We start from the raw sequence: 9,704 nt of genomic DNA, 5'->3' as shown, positions 1-9,704 counted from the left end.
TATCTATTTTATTTAGTTATTCAGTTAAACCAATGATTCATTATTGGAGCAGATAGCAACAACCATTTCATCGGACATGCGCATTTTTGATTTTCCAATGGATTTACATGTTTCATTAATGGAAATTGTTTGATGTAGTGAGTAATAGGTTCTGGTTGTTTGCCGTTCCATTCTGGTTGTTTGTCGTTCCAGAATTATTGTTTAGGCAGTTCATACCATCCATACATAGTGTTTTGATCTAAGATTTCAATTGTTCCATGTTTCAGCAGTAGCATATTGCTCCATGGAGCTAAGGTCCAAAATATGGAATAAACAAGTGTTTCCACGACTCTACCACCCGGTCAATTCTGTTCCACTTAATCTCTCTTTCACGACCACATATCTTTCTCGCTAAGGAATGGGAAATCTTTCTCCTGGTGCATGAATCAAATGTTTCATTTCATCCGGGAAAAGCCATCTCTTTCTCAATAATGTCTTTGTCATTTGATCCAATAGCGTTCCGTTATTGGATAGGAACAGATTTGATAAATACTGATAACTCTTGAATAGAGTATTAGAACAGAAAGATCCATTAGATAATGAACTATTAGTATTAGTTCTAAGCCATCTCTGGCGATGAATCAACAATTCGAAGTGCTTTTCTTGCGTATTCTTGATCAACCAATGTTTATATATAGATGTAGGAGGATTTGTTTGGGAAGTAATAAGTCCCTTTGACATCTCTTCATATGCAAAAAACTCTTGACGTGAAAACACAGAGACAAAGGGTTGATCTTTGAATAGGAAAAAGAATTGATCTGCAGGGTCCCAAATGAATTGGCTTATTTGAAAAAACCCTTGTTCTTTGGAAGATCTATCTCGTGTCTGGTACTGCACGGTTCCACTGTGCAAGAACTTCGAATCATTCTCTTGAAGCTTATCCTCTTTATGATTGATTCTTCCCCCAACTAACGAAGAGATCTTGGTGGAATTGCCACACATGAAATTGAGCACAATTTTGCAAAGAAATATCCCACTTGTTTCTCGAGAAGAGATGGGAAACATGCTCAATATCATTTGATTGAATAGTTGCCTCAGCTCCTTGTTGTTTGAGGAAACCCTCCACTTCAATTGGTCTTTTTTCACGAAAAGCAGACATGAGATAACAAATCAAGTGTTTCGCTAAGATTTCGAATAGCTGTCCCGAATTCAAATTGATTATGTTTTGCTTCTTCCTCGGAGAAACAAGATCAAACAATTCCCAACCATGGTCCTTGAGGATCAGATCATCCATATAGGATACAAAAAGAAACTCCAGATATTTGATATCTTTCTCTTTGAATGAGATCTTAATTCCAGCTACTGTTTCATTAGATATCTTACAACTAGAATCCCTTTTTTTTCCGATCCAGTTCCTCCACCACCACGAACCCCAGTTAGATTCAGGCATGATACACTTTTTAGTTATTGGGAGGACCCAAGCACTCTCTTTCGGATCCATGAAACAACTCTCAGAGATCTTTTTCCCTTTTGGAAGATACAGGAGCGAAACAATCAACCTATTGATATTGGGAGACCAAAATGATTCTTCCAATGTATCATTTCTGGGTCCAATGGAATTCATAGGTATAGGAAGAAGCCCCATCAAATAGAGATTTTTTCTTTCGACCATATTTCGATTGTTAATACGATATATAAGGACCGCTACTACAAGCAGTACTACACCTTTGATCGTGAAATATCGATTGCTTGTTGAACCCTGTGAATCACGTGAAAGCAGGACACTCCAAGTTTGGGGGCCAAGGAGTTTCACAAAACGTTCTTGGTGGAGAAAAATGTGAGTGAAAGACACCACCGAATCGAATTTGGTCCATGAATCTAAGAAATAGCGAGAATTCTTGATCTCTCTCAATATCTCTCTCAATTCAAAAATACAGGATTTGAATTGATGTCGTTTCATTGATTTCTCCTAAACGAAAGATTATATTTCAATTGAAATCCACTTACACAAAGACAGCTTCCGTTGATGACGAGTCTCCGCGAAGCATCCATGGTTGAATGGTTAAAGCGCCCAACTCATAATTGGCAAATTCGTAGGTTCAATTCCTGCTGGATGCACACGAATTGGAACGTTCAATAATAGAATTGGCTCCGTATCAACGGAATCTCATCATCCATACATAACTAATTGGTATATTCATACTATAAGAATAAGATAGAAACGATAGAAACTGTAAGAATTCTAATTCTTATAGATACTGGAACTCATAGGGAAGAAAATGGATTTATGGATGGAATCAAATATGCAGTATTTACAGAAAAAAGTATTCGGTTATTGGGAAACAATCAATATACTTCTAATGTCGAATCAGGATCAACTAGGATAGAAATAAAGCATTGGATCAAACTCTTCTTTGGTGTCAAGGTAGTAGCTATGAATAGCCATTAACTCCTGGGAAAGGGTAGAAGAATGGGACCTATTATACGACATACAATGCATTACAGACGTATGATCATTACGCTTCAACTGGGTTATTTTATTCCACCTCTTATAGAGAAAAGAACTTAAATAAAAAAAAAAAACTTAATAACATGGCGATGCATTTATACAAAACTTCTACCCCTAGCACACGCAAAGGAGCCGTAGACAGTCAAGTGAAATCCAATCCACGAACAAATTTGATCTATGGACAACATCGTTGTGGTAAAGGTCGTAATGCCAGAGGAATCATTACCGCAAGGCATAGAGGGGAAGGTCATAAGCGTCTATACCGTAAAATTGATTTTCGACGAAATGAAAAAGACATATTTGGTAGAATCGTAACCATAGAATACGACCCTAATCGAAATGCATACATTTGTCTCATACACTATGGGGATGGTGAGAAGAGATATATTTTACATCCCAGAGGGGCTATAATTGAAGATACCATTGTTTCTGGTACAGAAGTTCCTATATCAATGGGAAATGCCCTACCTTTGAGTGCGGTTTGAACCATTGATTTACGTAATTGGAAGTAACCAATTAGGTTTACGACAAAACGTAGAAATCGATCACTGATCCAATTTGAGTACCTCTACGGAATAGACCTCAACAAAAAACAGAATAGTAACGGCAACAGGTGATTGAGTTCAGTGGTTCCTCATATAAAATTATTGACTCTAGAGATATGGTAATATGAAGAAGACAAAATTGTTTGAAGCACGGATAGAATCGGAAGCGCTTCTTGTTTCAAAGAGAGGAGGATGGGTTATTCACATTTCATTTGATGGTCAGAGGCGAATTGAAAGCTAAGCAGTGGTAATTCTAAAGATCCCCCGGGGGAAAAATAGAGATGTCTCCTACGTTACCCGTAATATGTGGAATGGAAGTATCGACGTAATTTCATAGAGTCATTCGGTCTGAGTGCTACATGAAGAACATAAGCCAGATGACAGAATGGGGAGACCTAGGATGTAGAAGATCGTAGCATGAGTGATTCGGCAGATTTGAATTCCTATATATCCACTCATGTGGTACTTCATCATATGATTCATATAAGATCCATCAGTCTAGATATCATCAACTACATCCAGAAAGCCGTATGCTTTGGAAGAAGCTTGTACAGTTTGGGAAGGAGTTTTTATTGATCAAAAAGAAGAATCTACTTCAACCAATATGCCCTTAGGCACGACCATACATAACATAGAAATAACACTTGGAAAGGGTGGACAATGCTAGAGCACCAGGTGCTGTAGCGAAACTGATTGCAAAAGAGGGTAAATCAGCCACATTAAGATTACCATCTGGAGAGGTTCATTTGATATCCAAAAACTGCTCAGCAACAGTCGAACAAGTGGGTAATGTTGGGGTGAACCAGAAAAGTTTGGGTAGAGCCGGATCTAAATGTTGGCTAGGTAAGCGTACTGTAGTAAGAGGAGTAGTTATGAACCCTGCAGACCATTCCCATGGAGGTGGTGAAGGGAGGGCTCTGATTGGTAGAAAAAAACCCACAACTCCTTGGGGTTATCCCGCGCTTGGAAGAAGGAGTAGGAAAAGGAATAAATATAGTGATATTTTTATTCTTCGTCGCCGTAAATAGAAAGAAAAAATAATGAATGATGTGGATGGGCGAACGAAAATAGGTTTTTTTGTCTTTACAAAATGAAAAGAAAGGAGAGTAATCACTTGTGGCCCGTTCATCTAAAAAAAATCCTTTTGTAGCTAATCACTTATTAAGTAAAATTGAGAAGCTCAACATGGAGGAGGAAAAAAGGATAATAGTAACTTGGTCCCGGGCATCCACCATTATACCTGCAATGGTCGGTCATACAATTGCTATTCATAACGGAAATGAACATTTACCTATTTATATAACGGATCGTATGGTGGGTCGCAAATTGGGAGAATTTGCACCTACTCTGACTTTCCGAGGACACGCGAAAAACGATAATAGATCTCGGCGGTAATGGTAATATAGTTAATGTAGTAATGTAAATAAAAAGTGAAATAGGTGCTCATGATTTATTCTTATTTTTATTGGTGTGTATGAGGTAAAACCCTATGATAAAGAAGACCCAAGGTACAGAAATATGAGCTTTAGCTCGACATATAGGTATGTCTGCTCAAAAAGCACGAAGGGTAATTGATCAAATTTGTGGTTGCTCCTATGAGCAAACACTTATGATACTGAAACTCATGCCTTATCGAGCATGTTACCCCATTTTCAAATTCGTTTATTCTGCAGCAGCAAATGCTAGTCACAATAGGGGTTTGAAAGAAGCTGATTTATTTATTAGTAAAGCCGAAGTCAACGAAGGTGTTATCGTCAAAAGGTTAAAACTGCAAGCTCGGGGACGTAGTTACCCAATAAAAAGACCCATCTGTCATATAACTATTGTATTTAGCGAAAGACCTAACTTCACTTTGAAAAATATTTGATTTTCAAAACATTACTTTTTTTTTTAGTTTAGAAAGATAATATTGGTAGGTAGATATGGGACAAAAAATAAATCCACTTGGTTTCAGACTTGGTACAACCCAAAGTCATCATTCCTTTTGGTTCGCACAACCAAAAAATTATTCTAAAGGTCTCCAGAAAGATGAAAAAATACGGGATTGTATCAAGAATTATGTACAAAAACATATGAGAATATCCTCAGGTTTTGAGGGAATTGCACGTATAGATATTAAAAAAAGAATTGATTTGATCCAAGTCATAATTCATATTGGATTCACCAATATGTTAATAGAGGGTAGACCCCGAGGAAACGAAGAATTATAGACTAATGTAAAAAAAAGCTTTCATTCCGTGAACCGGAGACTCAACATTGCTATCGCAAGAGTTGCAAGACCTTACGGGCAACCTAATATTCTTGCAGAATATATCGCTCTGCAATTAAAGAATAGAGTTTCCTTTTGAAAGGCAATGAAAAAAGCTATTGAATTAGCTAAACAAGCAGATGCAAAGGGAATTCAGGTACAAATTGCAGGACGTATCAACGGAAACGAAATTGCCCGCGTTGAATGGATTAGAGAGGGTAGGGTTCCCCTACAGACCATTCGAGTTAAAATTGATCATTGTTCCTATCCAGTTCGAACTATCTATGGAGTATTAGGGATCAAAATTTGGATATTTTTGGATGAAGAGTAATGTCTCCTTTTCTTGTGATTCTATCCATGGATAAGTATCCATGGACAGGGCAAAAAACTCAATTTAGTTTAGGTCTTTTTCCGTTTAGTTAGGTCTTTTTCCGTTTAGTAAAAAATGATCAATTATATATGTTTGAATAACAATTCGATTTACCACTTTGGTATGATAGAATTGCTATGCTTAGTGTGTGACTCGTTGGGACTAAAAGAAAGAATTGGACCCTACCTAACCTAATATAAATTAATAACCAGCTCATTGCTTCGTATTCTCGAGATCCAAGGAATCAGTCATTATATGAGATAATAATCATATAGTTGTAGCAACTGAAATCCTTTTTCAATAAAGTAATTGATTGTGTAAGTTGTGAAGCCAAAATAGAGGGATGCGAATGAATGGAAGGATGAGAGAAAGAGAGAAGGGGAAGAGCAATGATATATTATTCCAATATGTATGGTCTATGAATCATCTCAGAAAGGGCAATGTGACAAGGCATCAATACTATAATAAATAAATAAATATAATTCAATTCATCCATAATTTAGATGGATTTCATAGGAAAAAAATAAAGAGCGTTGAGTCAATAGAGACTGAGGAGATTGACTCAGGGACGGATTAAATTAGAAGCTCCATTGTAGAATTCAGACCTCGACATTAATGTTGGAGAAGCTATGGGAACGACGGAACCTGTGACTGCGGAGGATTCGATTGAAAACGAATCCTAATGATTCACTGGACGGGATGGCGGAACGCGCCGGGAGCGAACTGATTTCTTCGAAGAGGTTATGGAGCGACCCTACGAATAAAGCAGATGGATATAAAAGAGTAAATATTCGCCCACGAAATTTCATTCATTAAATAATAGAATTTAATTCTAATATTATTTATTGTTTCATTCGCAAGGAGCTGGATGAGAAGAAACTCTCATGTCCAGTTTTGTAGTAGAGATGGGATTGAGACACTACCATCAACTATAACCCCAAAAGAACCAGGTTTCGTAAACAACATAGAGGAAGAATGAAAGGAGTATCTTATCGTGGCAATCATATTTGTTTCGGTAGATATGCGCTTCAGGCACTTGAACCCGCTTGGATCACATCTAGACAAATAGAAGCAGGGCGACGCGCAATGGCATGATATGCCCGTCGTGGCGGAAAAATATGGGTACGTATATTCCCCGACAAACCCGTTACACTAAGACCCGCAGAAACACGTATGGGTTCGGGGAAGGGATCTCCTAAATATTGGGTATCCGTCGTTAAACCAGATCGAATACTTTATGAAATGGGCGGAGTATCAGAAACCGTAGCCAGAGCCGCTATGGAACTAGCTGCGCACAAAATGCCTATACGAACTAAATTTGTTATTGAGGAATAGGGATATCAGACCAAAGGGATATTTATGATATGAATGATGAAAAATATAATCTATAATTGATGGTTTACTTATTTATGGACAGAAAATTTTCTTTTTTTTCTCCCTCGCCTCTTGCATTGAAAGAACTCAAATAAAAAAAGATGATTCAACCTAAGACCCATTTGAATGTAGCGGACAACAGCGGAGCTCAAAAACTGATGTGTATTCGAATAATAGGAGCTAGTAATTACCGATATGCTCATATCGCTGACGTTATTGTTGCTGTAATCAAAGAAGCAGTGCCAAATATGCCCCTGGAAAGATCATAAGTAATCAGTTCGAATACTACCAGGAGATAGGGTTAAAATCGAAGTCAGCCGTTATGATTCAACAAGGGGACGTATAATTTCTAGACTTCGCAATAAAGATTCAAACGATTAGGTATTTCAATTTTCATGGGGATAAATTTCGAGGCTCAAACACTAACTTAACGTTAAAGCGACTTATTTTCTTTCAAAGAGTGGATTCAGAATTAAATTAAGGAACAACAAATATGAAAATAAGAGCCTCTGTTCGTAAGATTTGTGAAAAATGTCGATTGATCTGTAGGCGAGGATGAATTATAGTAATTTGTTCCAATCCGAAACATAAACAGAGACAAGGATAATATTTATAATTATAAATAGGAACTTAACTTTCTAAGAGACCTAATGTACATAATGTACAGTACAAATAAATAAAGGATTTGTTTTCACATGAAATGGATATATCCATATATCTCTGACTCATATTTATGATATGATAATAAATAGAATATGACAAAACCTATACCAAGAATTGGTTCATGTAGAAATAGCCGTATTAGTTCACGTAAGAGTGGGGGTCGAACACCAATAGGAGTTATTCATGTTCAAGCGCGTTTCAACAATACTATTGTTACTATTACAGACCCACATGGTCGGGTCATTTCTTGGTCCTCTACGGGTACCTGTGGATTCAAGGGCACAAGAAGGGGTACCCCATTTGCTGCTCAAACCGCAGCAGAAAATGCTATTCGTACGGTAGTAGACTAGGGTATGCAACGAGCAGAAGTCATGATAAAAGGTCTCGGAAGAGATGCAGCATTACGAGCAATTCGTAGGAGTGGTATACTATTAAATTCCATACGTGACGTAACCCCTATGCCACATAATGGATGTAGACCACCAAAAAAAAGGCGTGTTTAGAAATAAAAATGGAAAAGATTCCAATCCAAGAGAAATAAATAATTAAATGATCTGATCAAATAATATTATATTAGTATGGTTCAAGAGGAAGTGCCAGTATCCACTCTAACACTACAGTGGAAGTGTGTTGAATCAAGAGAAGACAGCAAGCGCCTTTATTATGGTCGTTTCGTTTTATCCCCCCTTATGAAGGGTCAAGCCGATACAATAGGTATCGCGATGCGAAGGGCTTTACTTGGAGAACTAGAAGGAACATGTATTACGCGCGCAAAATCTGATAAGGTACCACGTGAATATTCTACAATAGTAGGTATTGAAGAGTCAGTCCATGAAATTTTAATGAATTTGAAAAAGATTGTATTTAGAAGTGATCTGTACGGAACTCTCGACGCATCCATCTGTGTCAGGGGACCTAGACACATAACTGCTCAAGATATCATCTCATCACCTTCTGTAGAAATAGTTGATACTACACAGCATATAGCTATCCTAACAGAACCGGTTGATTTGTGCATTGAATTAAAAATTGAGAGGGGTCGTGGATATTGTATGAGAACCCCCAATAACTATCAAGATGGAAGTTATCCTATAGATGTTGTATCCATGCCTGTTCGAAATGCGAATCATAGTATTCATTCTTATGGGAATGGGAATGAAAAACAAGAGATATTTTTTCTCGAAATATGGACGAATGGAAGTTTAACTCCTAAAGAAGCGCTTTACGAAGCTTCTCGTAATTTGATCGATTTATTTATTCCTTTTCTACATGCGGAGGAACAGGACATAAATATAGAAGACAATCTAAAAAGGGCTACTATTCCCTTTTTTACCTTTCATGATGGATTGGATAATATGAAAAGAGAAATAATATTGAAACGTATTTTTATTGATCAATCAGAATTGCCTCCTAGGACTTATAATTGTCTCAAAAAGTCTAATATACATACATTATTGAACCTTTTGAGTAAGAGTCAAGAAGATCTTATGAGAATTGAGCATTTTCGCGTAGAAGACGTAAAACAAATATTCAACATTCTACAAAAGGGTTTCACAATCGACTTGCTTAAAAATAAAAAATTTTAAGCCCGTTGAAATTATTTTTATTTTTTTCATTTCGAATGAAAGCACGAAATGAAAAAATTATAATTATAAATTAAAGACTATTTATATTATAGTAATAGTATAGAATTATAGAAAATAATGAAATCAAATTTCTATTATTTTATTTTCTTATCTTTATCTTATTTATTATTTTATTTATTAAATATTAAACTAATTATAAATTATAATATAATATAAAAATAGAACTATAATTATTCTATACTATACTATATATTAATATTACAAATTATTATTCAATTTTAATTCGAATTGAAATTGAATAATAATTTGTAATATTAATATATATACACACTAACGAAAAAAGAAGAAACAAAGTCTGTTTTGAATCTTCAGCATAGTCTGTACTCATGGATTCTTCAGAATAGATTCATAATCAAGTAAAAGAGATGTA

The 9,704-nt window shown here is 36.2% G+C and overlaps 1 protein-coding gene across 1 annotated transcript; it reads left to right on the top strand.

The window, feature by feature from the left end:
* The first annotated feature begins 2,556 nt into the window (after nucleotides 1–2,556).
* LOC149826770 (large ribosomal subunit protein uL2cz/uL2cy-like) lies at nucleotides 2,557–4,101 on the top strand. The gene is given in 3 exon segments (XM_090020129.1): nucleotides 2,557–2,962; nucleotides 3,621–3,693; nucleotides 3,695–4,101. Coding segments are annotated over 3 exon segments (831 nt in total). The 5' UTR covers nucleotides 2,557–2,571; the 3' UTR covers nucleotides 4,062–4,101.
* Nucleotides 4,102–9,704: the final 5,603 nt, after the last annotated feature.

The sequence above is a fragment of the Nuphar pumila genome, chromosome 10 (genome assembly GCF_984573655.1).
Source record: "Nuphar pumila chromosome 10, dmNupPumi1.hap1.1, whole genome shotgun sequence".
Lineage (NCBI taxonomy): Eukaryota > Viridiplantae > Streptophyta > Magnoliopsida > Nymphaeales > Nymphaeaceae > Nuphar > Nuphar pumila.
This window is presented reverse-complemented; position numbering and strand designations above follow the sequence as displayed.